The sequence below is a fragment of the Vigna angularis genome, chromosome 7 (assembly GCF_016808095.1).
Source record: "Vigna angularis cultivar LongXiaoDou No.4 chromosome 7, ASM1680809v1, whole genome shotgun sequence".
Lineage (NCBI taxonomy): Eukaryota > Viridiplantae > Streptophyta > Magnoliopsida > Fabales > Fabaceae > Vigna > Vigna angularis.
This window is the reverse complement of record NC_068976.1, coordinates 9,103,172-9,126,770: the sequence shown is the minus strand read 5'-3', so window position 1 is coordinate 9,126,770 and position 23,599 is coordinate 9,103,172. Positions and strand designations below refer to the sequence as shown.

Below are 23,599 nucleotides of genomic sequence, written 5' to 3'. Positions count from 1 at the left end.
ACAAGTGATACAAAAATTATCAATATTAAAAATTTATTTGTTTGCTTTTTGTACATGTTTTTTTATTACGCTTGCATTGTATGATACTTTTTTTGTATTTTGAATTATCTTTAGAGTTTAATATCATTTTAGTGTGACGTTTATTTAGATTTAAATTAAAAAAAATTGTAATTTTTTTATTTTAAAAAAAATTATAATTAAAGGAGCCAGTGAACCAACTCTTTTAACCCACCAGTCGGACTAGATTATTAATTTTTTCAGCTGGTCAATAAGTGAGCCGGGTTAAGTTAACTCACTAGGTGACCAACCCATGGTGGGTTGGACCGGATCGATCCGAGGTATCTGTTTTGACAGTTCTAACTATTACAAAGAAAATAATGAATGAAAAATAAACATGAATTGACTTAAAAAATAAAAATAAAATTTTTTATTGATGATATGAAAAACAGAAATATAATAAAAGTACTTTAGTATTTAATTTTAAAAATAAAATTACAAAAAATATATATAATATAAAATAAAATAAAATAAATATAAATTAAAATTTAATTTTAATTAAATTTAACTTAATAAAATATAATTTAATTTTTAATTAAATTAATTAAAAAATATATAAATTAATTTTTTATATATCCATTTAAAAACGGATATTACTTGCTTAGTTTATGTCAATTTTATCACGTTCATGGATTTTTTTTCATCCCTAACCCATACCCGTTAAGTTAACCGAAAAATATATGTTCATAAAAAAATGATAATAAAATAATCATATCTGATTATTTACTTGATATTTTATAAACCAAATAATTTTTGTCCTACTAAGAGGTAAATTTGTATCTGTTGAAATACCATTTTAGTCCTCCGAATCGCACCGTTCTTGGTTTTTTGGCCACATAAAGCATTTCTATCCGTATTTTTTATGATACATGCATTCTTCTCGGATTATATTTTTTCTCCAACAGTGTTCCATCTCAGTTCGTTTTACCTTCGCCTATGTCTTTTCTTGTAGAGACGAAGAAAAAGTGAAAAACAAAACAAAAGCAAACAGAACCTGGCTTTGGCGATCGGGTTTATAAACCAAAAAAACCGCACCGCGAGGGCGAAGTGGAAGAGAGAAAGGGTCTCGTAGAAAGGGCATTGCTGTAATTTCCCAAGCGACCCTCTCTCTTTCTTCCTCATGTTCACATCCAACCACTTGAACAGCAACACCATCAACAGCAACAGCGACACCACCTTTCTCTCCGTTGGTGGCGGTGGCAAGTGCAAGTTCTGGTTAATGGCGGCTGTGGCCTCGCCCTCTACTCCGGCGGTGGTTTTCACCGCTCTCGCCGGCGTCGCCATCGTCGCCGTGATTTTCTACGGCGCCAGTAGGTAAAACAGAAAATTTTAGAAAATCGAATTAGAGCGTCCAAAACCCTAACTCCGATTTCGTTCCACTTAGCCGAAGGGAAAGCTTCTATCTGTATATGTACAAATAACTATATTTATTAAAAAGATAGCAAGTATTGTTATTTTTGTAACTATTATAGATTATAGATGAATCCTCGTGGACGAAGCCACAATCCATCTTTGAATTCGTCTCCTCCTCCTTCACCTTCTCCTAATTCTAATTCTTCTTCTTCATCCTCTTCTTCAACGTCGTCGTCTTGGACCCCTTTGCGTTCGGTTCTATTCGTTGTTTCCTCTTCCTCACCGGCTTCTTCTTCTCGTTCTCCCTTCAATCGGTGAGTTCCTCTCTCCCTTTCCTTTCTCTCCAATTTGATTTCTTTCTCTTACAGCTCTGAACGGTGTGTTTCGCCTCAGATTCTTCAATTGCTCTGTGTTTGTTATTTCCTGCCAGATCTCTGTTTCTCCGCATTCCCTAATTTTTTTTCCGTCACCTTTTCATACAGTAGAACATGTTATTCGAAATTGAAGCTCCTTTCCTTTATCCCTGATCCATTTCAAATCAATCAACAAGATCAAGCTATGATTGCATTCGTGGATTCATGTGATAAGTTACATTTTACAACAATTTATGCATTCATTTTTTTTCCTATGTCTTCACATCAACGTAGGCTCCTCCCTTTAATAATATAAGCTAAAATATTCATAACAGAAAAGGCAAGTTAACACTAAATTGAATGACTAGTGAATTATAGGCTGAGGTTTGTACTTAGTTGTGTTGAAAGAACATAACTGATGCGAAACCTGAGTAGTTAATTTATTTTTTTTATTTTTTTTCATATGCAAGTGGAATGATAATAGTGTGCAAGTTGGATCCATCTAACACTATATGCATTTATGTGTTTTCATTCCTTACTAAAAACTCAACACGAATGTTTTCCGTGTAGAATTGTAGTTTGTGACATGCTAAAACATGGCATGCTTTTTCAACCTCTTCACTGGGAAAAAAAAAACCACAACTACTTGTAGAAGTTGTCTTTCATGCTAGTGTGCTGTTGTTTACTTGTGGAAAAATGTCTCTCTGTGCATTTTATTTTTTGGGATACAGTTGTATGTGCATTTTTCTGCAACTTTGGTTACTTTCATGATTAATTGGCTCCTTATCCTCTATTCTCTAACCTGCAAGTAGTAATTAATTACCCCATGTTTTAGGGGCCGGCTTAAATCACCATGGTCACAAAGGAGAAGAAAACACGCACTGTCATCTCATCAATGGAAATCCTTGTTTACAGAAGATGGTAAATTCTGTGATGGTGGAAATAAGTTCCTGAGAAGAGTGCGCAGTGGAGTGAGTTTACCTATTCTTTTTATTGCACAAAATTATGTTTCATGTACATATTATTAGAATTAATTACATTATTAATTTTTTATGCAGGGTGTTGATCCTAGTATTAGGGCTGAGGTTTGGCCATTCTTGCTTGGAGTGTAAGCTATTCATTTCTAGATGATAGTAGATCTTTACTACTTATTTCCTTACATACTTGATGAATTGTAATCATCCTTAAAATAATACCTCTGCCTGGTTTTCTTCCTCATGTGTGCATTTGGAAGGATAATGATTCATTGTTATTTCTATCTTTAGGAATACTGGAATTTGATCATTTTCTTTTTCATCATGTATATATTTGAAATTTATTCAGATAAAATTTGTACAACTACTGATTATACTTTAAACATGCAGGTATGACTTAGGCAGCACCAAGGGTGAAAGAGATGTTATAAGAACTCAAAATAGGTGGGAATGCAAGTTTTATCTCCAAATGTTTGATTCATTTTATTGCTTGTGCTCAATCCATCATGTACTGTTAGACTTAAAATGTATATTGTTTGGATTTTTTCCTTCCTGGGAGGGGTGTTAACATCATTTTAATTTTATTCCATATCTTTATACACAGAAAGCAGTATGAAAAACTCCGCAGACAATGTCGGAGACTCATCAAGCAAAGTAATGAGCAAAATAAGTTAAATGAAGTCGGTGAAATCAGCTTTGAGGGAGATGGTAAACTTCTGTCTCAAGATTCTGGTTCTGCCAGTTCTGATGATGCAGCCAGTGCTAGGGAATCTCTTTCTAGTGAGGATAGAAGCTCTGATGTTGACCGTTCCGACGATCTGTCCAGTGCCCTGTTGGAAGGAGAAGATGTGAATAACGCTGATGCCTCTACATTGGATACTGATTTCTCTGATTCAGACTCCTCTGAAGGTCCTGAAGTAATTCAGGCAGTTCCTTCTGATGATGTTAAGGAACGTAACAATCCAGACAAAGCTTCCCAGGAAGTATCTTCTATCACAAAAGCAAAAATCCCATCAAAGGCACCAACCAATGAAGATTTTTCCACCTGGCAACGAATCATCCGACTCGATGCAGTACGTGCTAATGCTGAATGGATGTCATGTTACCCATCTCAAGCCTCGGTATCAGAAAGTAGGGCACGTCGAAGTGCTGAGGCTGTTGGCTTGAAGGACTATGGTCACCTAGAGCCTGGCAGAATCTTCCATGCTGCTCGACTTGTTGCTATTCTTGAAGCATATGCTCTCTATGATTCTGACATTGGCTACTGCCAAGGTATGAGTGACCTGCTATCTCCTATAGTTAGTGTTATATCAGAGGATCATGAGGCTTTCTGGTGTTTTGTTGGATTCATGAAGAAGGCACGGCAAAATTTTAGGCTTGATGAAGTGGGTATTCGCAGGCAACTGGATTTAGTTGCAAAAATAATCAAGTTTAAGGATGCCCACCTTTTTAGGCATTTGGAAAAGCTTCAGGCTGAGGATTGTTTTTTTGTCTATAGAATGGTGGTGGTAATGTTTCGAAGGGAATTGACATTTGAACAGACCCTTTGCCTATGGGAAGTGATGTGGGCAGATCAAGCGGCAATAAGAGCAGGTATTGGGAAATCTTCGTGGAGCAGAATTAGGCAGCGTGCTCCACCAACAGAAGATTTATTACTTTATGCAATAGCAGCTTCGGTGTTGCAGAGAAGGAAATTGATCATTGAGAAGTACAGCAGCATGGATGAGATCATTAAGGAATGCAATAGTATGTCTGGTCATCTTGATGTTTGGAAACTGCTTGATGATGCACATAACTTAGTGGTCATCCTGCATGACAAAGTAGAGACATCATTCTCATGACTCCAATAAACACTCTACTTTTCATTGTTATGGTAAAAAAATTCATCTTAGGCTGCCGGATTTCTCCTCTGCATCTAAAATAAGCACTGGAGCTGCAAGAGCTTTTTGCATACTACTCTGAGGTATTTGCTTGATTGTGTCGATAACGGTGGCTAATGTGTGGATGGTTTCTTCAAATGGGAATGTTGTCTTTTTTTATTCGAGTCGGGAGATTTTTCCTTCTTGGGCTCTGCCAACATCCGTGCCATCTGAATATCTTCGAACCATTCTTCCCCTTCATTTCTATGGTTGGTTTTCGAAGGTTAAGTGACGAGTTCAAATTCTTAAACAGTTAAGTGACTTAACTGGTCTTAGATTCAACGACATCATTTAGCGTTTGATTGGATTAGTAACTGTTAGTTTGAGTTTTCCTCGGGATCAATTAATTATGGTCTTAAATTTTTTTAGGACAATAACATGTTAAAAGTGTAATGTTGGAAGACACGCTTCTCTAAAACATTTTTGTAACAGTTGGAAAAGTTCATTTTTATTATTTCTTATCAGTTCTGAAGAACCCTAGATTAACTTCTTTTTTTAATTTATCTTTCATTTTGAAATATTGGCTGCAATTCTGATTTGCCCTCTACTAAGAACTGTATTTTATATGTTGGGAATTCTTGGCTGGATTACTAGTATAATCTCGTAAAAATCTAATTTTAAAACTGCGACAATAATAGCTTTATAATTTATATTTTATTTTTAATGTTTTAATGTAGATATTATCTATTATTAAATTTAATTTTACAAAAAAGTTAAATGTTAAAGGGGTAAAAGAAGAGACTATTGGTATACCTTTTATATTTCACTATTGTAAAAGAGAGTGCCAGTGTTAAGGCAGGAAAAAGAATACAAATATTTATTCAAGCAAAGAAACCAAAATAAAAAAGGAAAAAGAATAAAAATATTTATGCAAGCAAAGCAAAAAAAAAAGACCAACACCTCTTTCAAGTTGGAAGGATTAAAAGGCATATGACAAGCATTCTACGCTTGCATAAAAGAAAAAGAATGGTTCAACAACTGTACCAGATTTTCCAAAGAGTAGTAATCTATTTCAACGTGCTTAGTTCTTTCAAGAAATGAGATTTGAAACAGTTTGTACCACAACCTTATTGTCATAGTAAATAGTTATAAGAATTGCAATGGAATGGTTAATGTTATGCAGAATTTGGAGAAGCTATTATACACTATTTTTTGCATTTCCATAAGATAATAGAGTTTTCTAAGAAGAAAGAAAAGTTTGAAAGAAATCTTCCAGTGTTAATGCATGATCGCCAGTTAGAATCATAGAAACCTCAGAGCTTCAGATCATTTGAGACAAAATAATAACCACTATGCAAGTGGACTTTTTTTTTTTTTTATCTATATGAGAATTTGTAATGTTGCTTGATGATGCCATGTAGTTATAGAATTCAAAACCTCACAAAAAGAAAATAATAGCATATGTGATGTTAATTAGGTCTAGCATGTGAGATAAATAAACTTTTCAACGAGGCTTCTATAAATGGTATCAACAAATTGAAAGTATTGTTGCAAGACTTGACAACTAAAAGCCGTGTATTTTTTTCATATTCCAACTTCTAAACTAAGGAGGAAGTATTTCATATCACTAAGATCCTTGATAACACATTTGAAATAATAGACAAATTCTAAAAAGGAGGAGTTGAATAGAGTTTAAAAACTTTTCATAATTAGTGTTAGATGTTGTTTGTAAGGATTATACTGTGTGCAGACACTATTAAACACCGACGAATTTTTTAAAACGTTTAGAAACACAAGAGATAGTAGAGATGAAAACTCATTTTTATACTGGTTCATTTCAACTGAGTTACATACAGTTCTTCTTTAAGCACTATTAAAGGATTTCACTAACTTTAATAAGTTAAACAAGTTTCACAACTTCTTGTTTTCACATAAATATTTTATAAATGATACCATCATTTTGATCATATATTTTATAAATGACACCATATCACCACCCAAAGCCATAAGCCTTCTTCCTTTCCTACCATAGCTTCCGCATCCATGTCCCTTTCCCCCACATACTTCGCAAACTTCACCTAAAGGATCAAATCCCATAGCCTCTTTTCTAGCTTTGGACCATCCTCGCTTTAAGGGTTGTCATCATTTGGTATCAAGAGTTTTGGTTCTTCAAGAGCTAAGTATTTTTTGTCCTGATTTATCCTTTCAATTTTTTTTTTCGTGTTGTATTTATTGTTCTTGCTTGTCTTGTGTTTTTTTCATTCATTATATTGATGTTTTCATGGTTCTAGTTTGTTCTTCTTTGGAACCATTCGACTTTTACACTAAGTTTCCATATATTGTGTGTTTGTGTGCTTTTTCATGCTTTTGAGTCTTTGTTCATCTTTATATTTCAGTCATATGTTAAAACTTTGAGTCATTTTGATTTTCAAAATATTTCATGTTGTCTAGAGTCATGTCTAATTCTTTTGATGTCTTTACTTTGTAGTTGAATTTTGAAAAATCACAAAAATATATGTTTAAGTGAATTTTTGAAACTACAACATATATGTACCTTTGCATTCTTTTAGTTTACATATTTGATTCCATAGTTGTTGTTAGATCATCAACAAGTTCTTAGAGTTAAGTTTTCTTTGTGTCATTTATGAGTTTTATGTTCTATGTTGATTCTAGTAAGAATTTCTTCTACTTATGTATTATGAACTTCCAAGAAGGACTTGTGGTGTGTAGTAGTGTGTTTTATGTACTGGAAAATCAAAACAAAAGAAGAGACAAAAAGGTATAAAAAAAAGGTAAAATCAAAAAACAAAAAGTAAAAGCATATTCATGTACTACTACCATTACTTTTTTATGTACACTCTCGTGTTGATTTTGTGAGGTATTTATGTGAACGTGTTGTTGTTTTACAACCTTTTCACCTTGCAATTGAAAAGGACAAGAAGCACCACTTTTACTCTAGTATTTTTTTTATTTTGTTCATATAATCTAGAGCTTTTCTTTAGGTCTTTCTTTTCATGTGCTAAACTTTCTTTATTAACTATTTATTTGCTTGGTTGTCTATTTGTTATTCACCATTTTTCATTATAAACTCCTTTTGAGATAACATTTGTTCATTTAGACCTTTTCTTGCTTTCTACATTAATATCAAAATTGTCAAACATTAACCTGACTTTGACATCAAAACATTTTTTATAGATGCCCTTCGAATAGTATTGGACAAACAACTACAACAAATTTAAAATAAAAGACAATGCTTGGACCTCTTGGACGATTACCTAAACATGAAATATTAATCTCGACCTTATATCCCAAAACATATGCTAATGTAAAATTTCAAATCTTCATGTTAGTACTCAAAGCTTTGCAGTTTCTTAGTAGTGTCCAACCGCTCTAGCATAAGGCAATGCTCATGGATCGAGGTCCTCCGCCTAACAGGGCGCTAAAGGTAGGGTGCATGTGTCCAGTACAAGAGAAAGCTCTCTAACAAGCTAAGGTTGTAACGAGGAGCTCGAGCTTTCAGAAACGCACCCATAGACCCTTCTAGAAGGAGTGGAATAACATCAATAAACATTTACCTTTCACATTTCTTAGGGACGACCACATATGGCTACAGAGTTTCTTTAGCCCAAAGAAGTAAAAGAAAGTGTGGAGGGAGTAACAATACCAAAGTGGGTGCATAGAATGTGGAAAGCTAAGACAAAAGCCCAACTGTTAAATGGAGCTGCGTCGAGACAATCCAAGACCTAGTTTGGAGAGCAGAGTGGCATAGAAGACGCTAAACTTTCCAGAAGATTTCAAGGAGTCATTAGCACACACTAGTTCATCTAACTCACACCGGTAGACAAGAGCTTGCTTATGAAGAAAACAGTTAATTTGGTGATTTGAAGTAAACATGGAATTTTCCCTTCAAAGATCCAACGTGGCCCAAGGAAAGTTGGGGTCATGTAAAGTCGCTATGGGATACCCTAGGATTTAAGGAACTCGGGGTTGACAATTCTAAAACCACAAAATAAGTCAAAAAACCATAAACCAAAAAACCAAAACAAACCAGAAGCCTAAAACAAACTACAAAGCACTCAAAAATTCCCAAGCCCCCACACAAAAAAGAAGACCACCCCTAACTACGGTCAAAGAAGAAGTTTGAACGCAGAGAATGGCTAACTTGCATAGTAACCTGGAAAGTAACACCTTTTTCAGAAACCTAAAGTGTGGTTATGCATCACTTGCTTAGGAGAAGAATGAAGCAAGTATTGAATAAAGAAAGATTAAATGCTACAAAGAGCAGAAGCTAGAGCCTCCAATATTAACAAGACTGTTAGAATGAAAAGAAAGACAAGATAGAGGATGCGTACCTGAGGGAAGAAGAAGACAAAGCACAGTGGATTTGGGGACTATTGTGGAGGTAATAATGGATTTGACATTATCACACGTATAGGATTGGAAATGTGAAGGATCACACTTGAGAGTTATTATCTTAAAGGTTTAATTATTTCGGAGGTCCATAATCGTCTTAAATAGATCCTTGTGTTTTTTTATCCCAATTAGGTTTCTCTTTTGTAAAATTGAGTCAATTTTGACCTTGTTGTTAAATTCAGTGGACGGCGTTAAAATTCGTGTGTCTTGACTTTCTGACTGCGCAATTTTAAATGACATAGTCTCATTATGTGTAATTTAAAAATGAAAAAGAAAAAGATTAAAATGACCACGATTAATCAGCTTTGACCAGATGAACGATAATGCTAATTCTTACCATTATCTAAGCATCATTTTAGTAGCAAAATCAACTTTTCTTTAGCTTATTACTTGCTTAAATCCTCTCTTTTATTTAATTTTAGTATTTATCTATATTTTAAGCTACATTACGTAAATAATACTCTAATCCCTTGTTTTTTGATTTATTTCGATGTTAGGAAGATCCTCCATTACATTGAAGAGCTTCGGTGATCCAGGAAGCCATTGATTTAATAGTCATTTTCGCTTAAGCGAGAATAATTTAGCTTAAGCGAGAATGACTATCTTCTCCAAGAAGAATTCTCGCTTAAGCGAGAATAATTTAGCTTAAGCGAGAATTCGGGCAGTATATATACTCACAAGCAGAAAGAAAAAAGGGTCTTTGGTTCTTTGGAGGTGCGATTTCACGTCTAGAGCTCATGGAAGGCGCGAGGAGCTTGTGGGAACATCTCCTCCTCTTCCTTTGGGTCTCTTTCTTCTTCCATCTTCCATGTTTGTAAGCTTTAGGGTTCTCCATGGAAATAGAGATCCAGATTCATCTTGTTAAGGTTAGATGTAGCCTATGAACTCTTGTGTAATGAATGATTGTTTCGTATTTATAAATGTCTTTTCTATCTATTACTAGTATTCTTGTTTCCGATCTTAAAGATTGCATGTAATGGAGACGTTCATGACTTGATTTTGGGGTTTCATTGAGCCAGGGATGGGATATGAAATCTTGAACTGAAACAAGAGTCCTTGTGGGTCATTGAGCCAAGGATGGGATATGATTCACATGTTGTCTTAGATCCTAGTTCTTAATGCGGGTTTGCTTGTTAGATTGTCCAAGGGATTGGAGTTTGATAAGGAAAACCTAGGCTCTTTCACCTAAGGGATTAGGGCTAGAGTGTTTTAGTGGATTGACTTTAGTAAATTGATAAAGAGGAGATGAAATTGGTTATACACAAGAGTGCATTGGTGAAAACTAACCTTAACAATGTCATTTCATACCATTTCTAGTCTTTTCCATTTCCAAGTGTCTTCAATACCAAAGTCCAACCTTGTAATTACTTGTGAATTTATCTTTTTGCACATATTCTTAAATGATAAGTTGTTCTTGAGTCTAGATGAATTGTTAATCGCACAATTTTCTAGTATTACGAGTCTCTTGGGAAAACGATACCTGGTCTTACCACGGTTTATTACTTGAACGATTTGGTGCACTTGCCAAAGAGATTAACAATGAACGTAGTCGATGAGGGACTGCCACGTGGCAGCCCCCTTTCTCCCAAATTAGGGTTTTGCAGATGAGGCAAAGGAGCTTGCACCGTGCCGCAAGCGAAGGATAAAGAAGGCGCTAGAAATTCCTCTCGTGGTGGTGCGTCGGATGTTGGTGCTTCTTACAGGTTCGATTTGGGATTTTACGGAAGTAGAAAGAAGCATTGGCTGATGGAAGAATGAAAGCGCTGCGATTTTTGTGATTTTGGGAATGATTAGTAGGTTTTGGATTGTTATTGGTGGTGAGGCGCAAGAAAGAAGATAGGTTGGTGGTTCTGTTTTCGCTTTTCGCGATTGTGGTTCCCTCTTTGCAGGTTGATGAAAGCATGAGGGAGATGGTGGTTTTGCCCTGGCTACTGGCGGCGTGGTTTTTTGATGGGTTTCTCTGTGTTTGATTTGCAGATGGTGATGGACGAAGCTTCGTGATGGTGCGTCAATGGAGGAAGCTTCGCGTTTTTGGGTTGGTTATGGAGGAGATTGCGATGCGATTTGGGGCTGGCTTCTGGTGGATGGTCGTGAGCGCGGGCGACACGATTTGGGTTTGTTGGACGGTAGTGACAGTTAGGCACTGACAGCAAGACGTTGATGCAACGGCGCTGTGTTGGCGTTAGGTGGTTGAGTCGTTGTGGTGGTCGGTTCTGCGTCAGGGATTGGGCAGTTTGGGTATTGCGACGGTGAGGTTAGCGGTGGGTTTCTCATGGTGTTAGCTGGTCAATCCATGAAGTTCAAAATTAGAATAATTAAGTTCCACATAACTCTGCCACGTCATTAAAAATTGCGCAGTCAACAAGCCAAAACATACAAATTTTAACATCGTCCATTGAATTTAACGACAATGTCAAATTTGACTCAATTTTACAGAAAAGGAGTCCTAATTGGGATCAAACAAAATACAAGGACCTATTTGAGACGATTATGCAAAAATAGAAACCTCCGAAATGATTAAACTTATCTTAAAAGCATTCACACATCTTTCAAGGAAAGGATGTCAGGATAAGGGAGGTAACTAGGAATGACAATGAGTCGGGTCGGGAATGGATAGTGTGTACCCGCAACCCAATCCAAAAATAAAAATTCCACCCGCTACCCCCGCAGATATCCGTTTAAAAAAAATTCACAGATATTTTAAAACTCGCGCGTACTCGTTGATACCCCCGCAAATATTAAAAAATATATATTTTATACATTTTTAAAATAAAATTACAAAAAAAAAATATAAAATTTAATATAAATGAAATAAAATATAAGCTAAAATTTAATTTTAGTTAAATTTAATCTAAAACATGTAAATTAATTTTATTTTAAATTAAATTAAATTAAATATAAATTAAATTATTATTTTTATTTTTTGCGGATAACCGATATTTGTAGGTCAAGTAGTATAATAAACACACTCGACCCATTTATAAGAAGTGGGTATTAAAATATCCGCTATCCACAACCCGCAGATAGTAAATATTTGTAGGTACCAACTATCCATCATGAATTTTACTTGTAGATATCCATAGAGGCGGATTTTTTTTCCTTCCATGGTAACCTCGAGGCATGGACAGTTCAATACAACCTTTACACCTTGAAAGGCTCAAGTTGAACTACTTACCAAGCAATGAAAAACAACCAAATTTAAGGACAATCGGAATGGATTAAAGAGAATTATGGACCCGACCTCTTCATGCAGAGAATCCCCGAACATAATGCAAGGAGAGGTGTCCGAAGGCTGAAGGCCGAAGCCCTACGTTAACACATATGGGCTAGTATTTCAAAGTCGAATCCAATTGTGGTCTTTGTTTATGTATAACCTTTATCCTCTCCAGTCAACCAAACGGAGATTTAGTAGGGATTTTTTAGATAATTTTACTTAAGGATAGTGTTCGCAGTTGTAAAGAAACATCCTTCAATAATTTGATAATAGTGCATTATGCGTTTAACTTTTTTACTTTATAAATATAAGAAAAACTATCAGAGACAAACTATTTTGGCTTAAGCATAATAGTACATTCTCTATCTCGATATCTTAAGTTAAAAAGGTCGAATATCATTTGTTCTTCGGCAAATAGGTCGTTGATGTAATTTGCAGAAACAATGTTATTTAAGATGTGAGTCTTTCCTATTTGTGGACATTATTTATAGTTATTGCATAAGAAGCATGCAAAATGTCATACAGGTTACTATCGAGAAGATGAAATTAATACATACCCATGGTAATATAGAGTGGGAAGGAGGAACGCATCTCCTTGTTCAGCAAGACAAGACATGTATCTCATATGCTGACGTGGCACCAGCTCTTAGAACAATGTGGTTTGGATTAAAAGTCACTTTGTTTCCTCTAATCTTTTCCATGAAGTTTATCAATGCATTCTTGAGGGAAGGGAGGTAATGGTAGTCCTAGAACAGAGCAAGCTTTCAGAATGTCTCCGGATCACATGTTCTGGAAGACAATAATTTTCTTCGGATTAAACAATAAATTGTTTAATCCTGTTAGGATATTTATCCTATTTTATCATCATTATATTGTGTCAAGGGTTACCCTATTTATCATGATTATATTCTGTCAAGGGTTACCCTATCTATCATGTACTCTTGTGTCAATTTATTATTATAAATAGAAGATTATGAGAAGGATCAATCAAGCCTTCTAGAATTATTTTATAGTTTAATTCTCAAGTTGGTATCAAAGCGAGTCGATTCCGCTCTGGTTTCTGTCTTCACTGGTACGATTCGTCTTCTTCAGAGATGGCATCTACAGTACTCTTTCCTTCTCCGAAAGTCCATCAGTTACCTCCGAGAAGCTAAATGGAAAAAATTATCTATCATGGTCTGCTGCTGTTGAAATGTGGTTCCTTGGCCAAGGGCATTATGACCACCTTGAGCGAGATTGAGGCCATGTGCCTACAAAAAAAGTTGATCAGTGGAAACAAGAAGATTTCTAATTGTGTGCACTGTTATGGCAATCAGTGGAACTCAAACTTCTTATATCTCTAAGGGCTTTCAAAACTTATCCCTCCTTTTGGCAAAATGCTCAAAGCATTTATGCCAATGATATTCAATGTCTCTATGACACTGCAAACAAGCTCGCATTTCTTAAAATGGCAGATTGTGATATGGTGTCTTCATGATTGAAGCACAATTTGTTGTCGAAGAACTCATGATGCTTTTGGAAGCGGACCCATTAGAAGATATCAAAATGAAACTAGACAAATTTTACATGGTGTTGATCCTTCGTGCCCTTCATCCCGATTTTGATCATCTTAGAGATCAACTTCTGACCAGTCATGAGGTCTCCTCCATGGAAACATTGACCACTCGCCTTCTGCGTGTCCCGGTACCTCAAACTTAAGAAGCACATGAACTAATGGAACCATCTGTCATGGTTGCCACACAAGGAAGAGGAGGACATGACACTAGAGGAGGAGGACGAGGAGGTCGGAGACGTTCTCAATGCACATATTGTAAAAGGATGAGTCACACTCAAGAGAATTACTACTCCTTACATGGTTTCCCTTCCAAAACTGTCAATATTTCGAAGACTGAAACTTTCACTTCGAAGACTGAAACTTCTACTTCTAAGTTCTCCGAGGATGAATATCAAGAGTATTTATGGTTAAAGTCTAACAGTTTGGAACAACCATCTTAATCTCCCAGTACATTAACAGTCGGCGTTTCTCAATCCATGAAAGGTCAAAATTCATAGGTAATTGACTCAGGTGCTTTTGATCACATTTATGGTAATACCTCTTTGTTCTCATCTATTTCCTTTCGAGAAAAACCTCATTTCATAACCCTTGCAAATGGATCTAAAACTTCCTCCAAAGGAGTCGGTCATGTTTCTTTGTCTCCCTCCCTCAATCTCAACTCTATTCTTTTTGTCCCTAATTGTCCTTTTAATTTAATTTCCCTAAGTCAGTTGACCAAAATATTAAATTTTTTAATAACCTTTGATCACAAATATTTTGTTATATTGAGACGTGGTAAAAGGGAGATAGATTGGAGAAGGATATGAAGCTGACGGATTATACCATTTTGGATCTCGTCTAAGGGTGTCTTGTGTTGCTGCTCCTAATCCTAAACTGCTACATGATCGACTTGGCCATCCTCATTTGTCCTAATTAAAAAAGATGTGTCCTGAACTTAGTGGTCTAGAATGTGAGTCATGTCAATTAGGAAAACATGTTAGATCTTCCTTTCCTAAAAGGTCTCAATCAATATGTAATTCTAGTTTTTCCATCATCCATTCTAACATATAGGGACCTAGTTGTATCTCCTCCTCTAGTTTTAGATATTTTGTTACCTTCATTGATGGGGTTTACCTTATGAAAAATCGTTCTGAATTGTTAGTCATCTTTACATCCTTTTTAAAAGAAATGAAGAATCAATTTGGTCAAGTAATCAAAATATTAAGAAGTGATAATGCAAAAGAGTATTTCTCATCCTCCTTTTCTGCCATCTTGAGTTCTCATGGTATCTTACATCAGTCTACTTGTCCTCATACACCGCAACAAAATGGTATAGTAGAACGAAAAAATAGACACTTGGTTGAAACTAACAGTACCATTTTACTTGGTGCCCATATTCCTGTCCATCACTTGAGGGATGTCATCTTAATTGCATGTTATCTCATTAATAGGATGCCCTCCTCCTCTCTTGATAATAAAATCCATTTCTCCATTCTATTTCCTAATTATCCTCTCTTTCATACATCTCTCTGAGTGTTTGGTTGTGTATGTTTTGTTCATGACATGTCTCCAAGTCTAGACAAACTTTTCGCTCGTGCTCTCAAATGTTTCTTCTTAGGCTATTCTCGACTTCAAAAAGGATATCAATGTTACTCTCTTGAAACTAAGAAGTATTACATGTCTACCAATGTCACATTTTTTTAACAAACTCCTTATTTCTTTCCATCTGTTCAGGATGTTTCTATCCTCCAACAAGTCCTTCTTATTCCAGTGGCTGAGTCAAATAGTTCCATTGTCTCTATTATTCCAAGTCTTGATCACAATCCTCCTAAACTCGTTTCTCCACATATTGAGATCATGCCACACAGGGCCCCAATGGATAATCTACTTCCCCAAGACAATAGTGAATCTCCTATTTCAGATTCTTCTCCCTCATCACCTCCTCCCACGCCTCCTGGTGTAAATGATTTAGCATGGCGTATTGCTCTCAGAAAAGGTACTCGTTCCACTCGAAACCCTCATCCCATTTATAATTTTCTTAATTATCATCGATTGTTGCCCTCCTATGTTTCTCTTTTATCCTCAGTGTCTTCTGTTGTTATACCCAAGAATGTGAAAGAAGCACTTGATCATCCTTGATGTCAACAAGCTATGATTGCAGAAATGTAGGCTCTTGACTACAGTAATACTTGGGAGCTGGTGCCCCTTTCCCCGGGCAAAAAGACGGTTGGTTGTCGATGGGTGTATGCAGTTAAAGTCGACCCTAACGGTGAAATTGATCGGCTCAAAGCCCGACTTGTTGTAAAAGGTTACACTCGGGTTTATGGTCTTGATTATTGTGACACTTTCTCTCCTATAGGTAAGATGACTACTATTTATCTCTTCTTTGTCATGGTAGTCATTCGTCACTGGCCACTTCATCAATTGAATATCAAGAATGCCTTCCTACATGGTAATCTTGAGGAAGAAGTATATATGGAGCAACCTCCTGGGTTTGTTGCTCAGGGGGAGTCTGGTATGATATGCAAACTTCATCAATCTTTATATGGCCTCAAGTAATCACCACGTGCTTGGTTTGGAAAGTTTAGCTCCATTGTTCAAAAATTTAGGCTAAAACACAATGAAGTAGATCATTCGGTTTTTTATTGTCATTCTTTTATTGGGAAATGTGTTTACTTAATAGTATATGTTGATGATATTGTCATTACAGGAAATGATGTTGTTGGAATATCTCAACTGAAAGAGGACTTGTGTAGACATAGGATCTTGGAAGTCTCAAATACTTCTTAGGCATTGAAGTAGCGCAATCAAAAAATGAAGTTGTAATCTTCGAAAGGAAATATGCTCTTGATATATTACAAGAAACAAACATGATTGATTGCAGACCGGTAGATAGCCTTATGGACTCAAACCAGAAATTAAAGACAGAAGAAGGTGAATTATTCTCCGATCCAAAGAAGTATAGAAGGTTGGTTGGAAAACTGATTTATCTCACTATTACAAGGTCAGATTTATCCTTTGCGATTGGAGTGGTTAGTCAGTTCATGCAGACTCCATGTGTTGACCATTGGAATGCTCTCATTCGCATTCTAAGGTCTGTCAAAAAGACTCCCGAGTAAGGATTGTTATATGAGGATAATGGAAACATTCAAGTCTCTAGGTATTGTGATAGCAAATTTGGCAGGTTCAGCTATATAGACGATCTACTACAGGATATTGTGTTTTTCTGAGAGGAAACATTATTTCATGAAAAAGTAAGAAACAAAATATAGTAGCTCGATCAACCATTGAAGCCGAGTATAAGACAATGACATCACAAACATGTGAACTTATATGGGCGAAACAATTCCTTCAAGAGCTTAAATTTTGTGACATTCATACAATTTGTATTCTCTAGCTTATTTATCCTATCTTATCATCATTATATTGTGTCAAGGATTACCCTATTTATCATGATTGTATTGTGTCAAAGATTACTCTATTTATCAGTTTAATAATAAGTAATCCAAAATACATGCTTCATGAGATGTTCCACAATGTTTAATCCAAAACAAGTTTCCGGATCTATTAATACTAGATTATGTAATCCGTAACCTACTTAAAACCCTCAAACCCTCAAACGTCACACACCCCATCCCACTGGAAGGTGAAGAAAGGAGGTTTGGAGGTAAGGTGACATAATTAACTTCTTATATTTTATTATAAATGTATAAGGATAAAATTAGAATATATAATTTTAGGAGGTTGCAGCAAGGAGAAAAAATGGACATAAGTAGAAAAGGCCTACATTATAAAGTGTGGACCCTACCTAATTTTTAAAATCTTTCTACTCCTTTCCTACCAAAACTCCCATTCTATTCATTTTCAATATCTATGTCTCCTCTTTTCCCATCCAACTAAACTAATGTTAACAAACTCGAGAACTCAGAATAATTCAGAAGGCCAAATAAAAGATAACATTTTATCATAAAACTCATGATGTTCAAAACCATAGAAATCACCAAACACTAGTACCACTGTTACAACAACAAAAGTACAACCCTGTATCCGAGATCATTCCAAAAACCATAGAAGCACAGCGGTATTGTAGCACCATTTTATGATACTTTTGCCCTTGAGAAGTCCATCTCTGGATGCTGCCAACACATGACAGTTGAATGTCAGATCTCTCATATCAATGAAGAGCATGTGATGAGAAGAAAAATAAGAAAATCAGGAGTTCACCTCGCTCATAAATTTCTTTAAGATTTCCTGTTTCTGGAGCTCATCACTAGTAGGGAGGCCCATAGACTTCTGTCTCTGATCAAACTGTATAATAAAAGAGAACTAAGCCAACTAAAAAAATGTACTCTAAAATCCAAAACAGTGTCATTAAATGTATGTAATAAATCCGTTACCATCATTTTTTCTACAGTCTGTCGAGTTTCAGGATCGAGGTCGGCAAGTTTGCTGTTCTCGGGCTCCACTTTTTGGGTATCAATTTCAGGGTCACCCTTTACAACACATTTCCACCACTCCATTTGATTATGCTTGGTCAAAAGAATAGAAATTGTATTCTGATCCTCTGCAAAATAGATTTGTACATCAGTTCCACATGAAGAGGTCATCATTAATAAACAAAAATAAATACTGATTCCAGCAATATTGATTCGTGGACAATGAGTGAAACAGCAAGAGGTCATTCATTCTCACTCAATTAGTTAACAAAAAAATTGAAATCTGATCCCTGCAAATTGGTTCGTAAATAATGAGTGACAGTCTAAGAGTTCGTTAGATCTCACTCCAATAATAAATATCAACCAAATACAACTACTTAAGCTGGAATACTAGAACGTTCATACACTATAATAACCGCCCTCAAAACTATGTCAAGTGAATTCATACATTAAACATACAAATATAAAACTCCAGAAATAATAATTATTATCACTCAAAAAGGATTTTTCCTAGAGATAATGTAGTAATCCTTTACCTATGCTCCAATAACAGTCATCTGGCTTTATGGATTCATATAGTTCACCCTGAAAATATTTAAAAACATAATCCACAAAAACGTTACAAAAACTACACAGAAACTAAAGATAACATAGCTAGGTTGAAACAATAAATAATCTTAATGAATTAACACGTATTCTCTAACAATAAGTTTAACATAAACTTACATCAATTATTGGTGGTTGGCCTTTAAGTCCAACTTTTAGATGATTCTTCTTTATATCGCATATGACAAACCTAGATTTCGTTCCATTAGGCACAGGAACACTCACATTGACCTCCTGCAGAGTTTGAGTCCAGGAGTAACTTTCTAGATCCAGACCATTACCTTTGTTTGGTACTGTTCAGCCGTTGAAAACAATTAATAAAATTAAAATAAAATGTAACTTCAAATAAAGAGTTAATCAAGAATCAATATATATACAAGATATAAAATAATTTTAGTTGTCATGAATGTGCTAAAATAGAACACTTGTACAAATGATTCCTCAATACAACAATAAATAACTTAATCCACTAACCATAACACACATCTTTTCATATTAGTTCAAGGTGCCATAAAAGAAACAAATAAGGGATGCTAACTGGAATTTAGAACCATTCCCTTTACTCATCCAATGTTAGCCAAAATCTGGAGTATACAAGCAAACATGTATGATCTTGCAAGTAGAAGAGACCCATGCAACCTAATGTAGGAGGAGGGTCAGAAAAGTTTGAGATCGCTGTGGGATCATGAGTTTACTCGCAAAATTGATGGATCATTTATCATGTTGATTCGTTGTGTGGAGAGATTCTCATGTACTTGGCTTCTTTGGTCAGGTTTATTGTGACCCATTTTGCCCTTAGGATTCCCAATCGTATATTAGAGAAGATACAAAGCATCATACACGGCACCACTTCACTCAATGATGCACCAAATCAACAACGGACTCGAAGCCATTGTCAGGCATCATTGTCATCAGTCATTACATGAACTAGTCATCATTGATTGTCGTTGCTGCTCTTGCTTTGTGGTCATCAACCATCAACAAGGCGCACTTCATCATCTCCAATGCTCATGTCACTTTTTATTCTTAATATTTTCTTTTGTTCTTGCTGCCACTCAGATTTGGAGTGTTTTGTTCCATTCAGAATTTGAAGAAACAAATGGCATCAGGTGGCAGTAAACCTATTGAAGTTCAAGTGGTGCATCTAGAAGTGAAAGTGGTATTGGATCAAGGACTGGGGCTGCATGAGTGATTGAGTTTCAATTGATGGAAAAGCAAGAAAGGTGAAATGTCAATATTGTGAGGAAGTATTAACACGCAGTTTTCATCAATTGAAACTTTATTTAGCAGGAACATCAAAGGATGTTTGAGCAGGTATAATAGTTCCCACAGATGATAAAAACTAATGTTGGGTGTTGTTTATTAGCTGCAGCAAAGGGGAGTAGTTTGGGTGATTCAGATGATGCTGGAAAAAGTCCAAGGCAAGAAGAGAGTCAAAACTTCATCGAGTATTTTAAGCAAAGGGGAGTGAGCAATCAAAGTACTGTCAATGCCATTTTCGAGAAAAGTGAGGGGGGATGTATGAAAGTAATTACCTTTTTTTTTCAAAACAATGCTATACCATTTAAGCTAGGACGGAATAAAGACTTCAAGTGGATGCTTTACTAGGTTGCTAAACATGTTAAAAGATTTAAGCCACCATCAAACCATAAAATTAGGGTGAAATATTTAATGCTACAAGACCAGTGAGAGTTTGGAAGAACATAGACACTTTTGGAAGTAAGATGGATACGCAACAGTAACTGTCGGATGGGCATATTAGAGGAGGAGGACTACCCTTAACTTTCTGGTAAATAGCACTAAGGGGACCTTTTTGGGTAATATATTGATGCTTCTAACATGTAAAACAGCTAATATAATTTTCAACATGATGGATGATGTTGTTGTATTGATTTACTGTTAGAAGTTTTTGAGAAGAAAATACCACTTCAAAAAGAGCCAATAACAACTGGTCAAAAATTCACAACCTACATCCATTCAAGAACTGCTCTAATTTCCTAAGTGCCCAAATTTACTATGAGAAAAAGTTTGATAAGACCAATCAATACTTGTTTTGCCAATTCTTATTTGACTTTGGGATGCTTGAATGAAAATAAGGGATTATTTATTAGGTTGTTCGCATTCAAGGAGTGTCAATTTAGTCCATTTATAAAGACTAGACATGGAATGCATGTGGAAAATTTGATATTGGATAATGGATTTTGAATTGCATGAAGGGTGTTTTGCCCCTAATTAAGGTGTTGTGCTTAGTGGATTCAAATGAGCAGCCAGCCATGGGATTTATTTATGAAGAAATGGATAAGCTAAAGAGAAGATATAGAGTCTCTTCAATGGAGTTAGTAAAAGGTAATAATAACTAATTATCTTTCACAAGTTTGATTTTGTAATTTATTTTTTACTTATAGACTTTGTTTGGAGATTAATTTATATATTTTTATCTTTCTTAGCTACACCCTCCTTTGGAAAATCATTGATCAAAGATAAGACGACCAATTGCATAGACCATTGCATGTTGCAAGCTATTATCTTAATCCCATGTTGCACTATAATCCACAATTTAAAGTTGATGATGAAGTGTGACAAGAAAAGTATGGTTGTTTAGATAGATTGACGGGAAAAATTGATGCGACGTCTAAGATTGATGCTCAGATTGAGGATTTCAAGAGCAAATATAGATCTTTTGGTAGTATAACATCTCAACATGCACTTAAAAGCAAAACAGCAGCTTGATGGTGAGAATTATATGTTGATAAACATCTAGAAATACAAAATGTTAGTTATTCGAGTATTGTGTTTGACTTGTGGTTCATCAGGCTGTGAGTGTGATTGAAATGCTTTTGAGAGTTTAAGAATTTGAATTTATGAAATTGATTTGATAATTGTTTGACTATACCACCAAGTAGACTAGTAGGCTAATAATATTATGTGTTAATTAATTTTATAATTATTCAGTACCACAAGGAGAAGGAGATGGTTTACAGCAAAAGAGTGGTTTTGTGATGGCTAATTTAGGATTGAACAAGGATTCAAGAAAAAAAAATGCTATGACACTCAATTCTAATGTCAACTCCTCCATTCCTTTTGACTCTGACAACTGAGTTTGAATACTCCTAACTGCCCTCCACAAAATATATGCTCTACCCGTATTCTCTTCCCTTATTATATTGCTTTGAGTTCCCATAAATTATCTCAACCTTTTTATATCCGTCTTTTATCTATTTCTTATGTTTCAATTCCAAAATTTATAAGTGACAAGATGTAGAAAAAAAAACAGTAAAAAATTATAACCTCAAGAACGTGTAAACTTGACTTAAATAATTACTTAAATAATTGCAATTTAGAGATGTCAGTCAAGTGAACCTTTTGACGTGACAATCGAACCACTCTTTATATTAAGTTTAATCCTGTCTTCATAAAAGATCAAACACATTGTTTGACTGTATTTTATTCAAGAAAAGATTACATCTAAATATATTTAACATATATTTATTAAGTCTTAAAAGGAACTCACTTATTATATTTGTTACAAGATACGTCCAATTTATATACAAAATATCATTAGTTACAAGGCTTAGTACATATTTTTCTGTATTATTTTTCATCATAAATATATTTTTAACTACTTTCACGCTTTCAAGGAAATTACATTCAAACTTCTACACATGTATTAAGAGAGCGTGAAAGTTAAAATAAATAACGTTAATCTCTTACCTATTGAAGCGCTCTCTTGGTTCTTCTTTTTCTCCGCTGCCGCCGCCGCCTCCTCTTTGGATGCTTCTACTTCCTTCTTTTTCTTCTCCGCCGCTGCCGCCGCCACCTTCGCAGATTCCAGTTCCTTCTTTTTCTTCTCAGCCGTTTCCACTACTGCCTTCACTTTAGCGGCTCGCGCCACAGACACAACCTCTTCCACGGCGGTATCCTTTTGGAAGAAGTCGCTTGTTTGGGCAACGAAATCGAATACTTTGCGCAGAAAATCTTGAGGGTTGGAGGTGTCAAAATTGGCGCTGAACAAGTGAGTTTCCGATTTAGACGAGGCAGAGGGTTCAGAGTAACTAGCGTTAATCTGCTCCTCTTCTTGGTAATCGGAGATTATCGCCATGAATGGAAAGAGCGTGAGAAGTGTCCAAGAAAATTAAGAAGTGGCGGGACGGAAGAAAAAGACACATTAGGGCTTCCTTCAACAAAACGGTTTAATTTAAACAAAAGCAATCTAAAATAAATAAAAAATAATAATACTTTTACACTCACTTTCTTTGTCAACACTTACTTGATAACTATTTTTAATAAAAAAAATATTATATTAAAGTAATAATAATAAATATAAATATAAATACAATATTATAATAATATAATATATTATAAAATTGTAGTTTAAAGATAAGTGGTATTATTATTCTTCTAACAAATATATGTTTTTTATCATTAGAATTATTAAATATATTATAAATTTATAATTGATCTTTACTTGTTCACTTTTTTTTTACTACGAAACTCACCATTATAAAAGCGGTGATATTGAATTGATGTTTCTGAAACAATTTAAAATATTTTGTTTTAGAAGCATAAAATTTAAAATCTTCTAAAACGTTCTAGTTGACAAGATTCTCGAAATTTCCTAAATCTTTTTATTGGAAAGTTTCGTTTGGCTAAATCTGGCACTTCGCCATTGTCGCTAGGTTGTTCCTCTTATCATGCCAAGTTTTAATGTTACTAAGAAGGAAGACAAAGGGTTTGAGCTTTGTTTACTACTTTGCTAGTCTTTGGTTGATTACAATTTTTATGAAATTAATATTTTATTTT

General features: G+C 35.1%; 2 protein-coding genes across 3 annotated transcripts; one reads left to right on the top strand and one right to left on the bottom strand.

Annotated features, from left to right (window-relative positions):
• Positions 1 to 935: 935 nt before the first annotated feature.
• On the top strand, positions 936 to 5,131 carry LOC108338449 (rab GTPase-activating protein 22). 2 transcript variants are annotated; one of them, XM_017575341.2, is made up of 5 exons: positions 936 to 1,371; positions 2,599 to 2,734; positions 2,822 to 2,871; positions 3,128 to 3,181; positions 3,342 to 5,131. In XM_017575341.2, the coding sequence occupies exons 1-5, from the start codon at positions 1,178 to 1,180 to the stop codon at positions 4,576 to 4,578; spliced, it is 1,671 nt and encodes a 556-aa protein (XP_017430830.1). In that variant the 5' UTR covers positions 936 to 1,177; the 3' UTR covers positions 4,579 to 5,131. The 2 variants fall into 2 exon arrangements, with proteins under 2 accessions (XP_017430830.1, XP_017430831.1); XM_017575342.2 differs by having other exon boundaries at positions 943 to 1,724.
• A 12,559-nt stretch (positions 5,132 to 17,690) lies between these two features.
• Positions 17,691 to 22,982, bottom strand: LOC108336444 (protein BOBBER 1). Its single transcript, XM_017572900.2, has 6 exons — positions 22,511 to 22,982; positions 18,920 to 19,092; positions 18,730 to 18,778; positions 18,155 to 18,321; positions 17,982 to 18,065; positions 17,691 to 17,893 (listed from the first exon to the last, which is right to left on the bottom strand). The coding sequence occupies exons 1-6, from the start codon at positions 22,896 to 22,898 to the stop codon at positions 17,855 to 17,857; spliced, it is 900 nt and encodes a 299-aa protein (XP_017428389.1). The 5' UTR covers positions 22,899 to 22,982; the 3' UTR covers positions 17,691 to 17,854.
• Between the last annotated feature and the right edge of the window lie 617 nt (positions 22,983 to 23,599).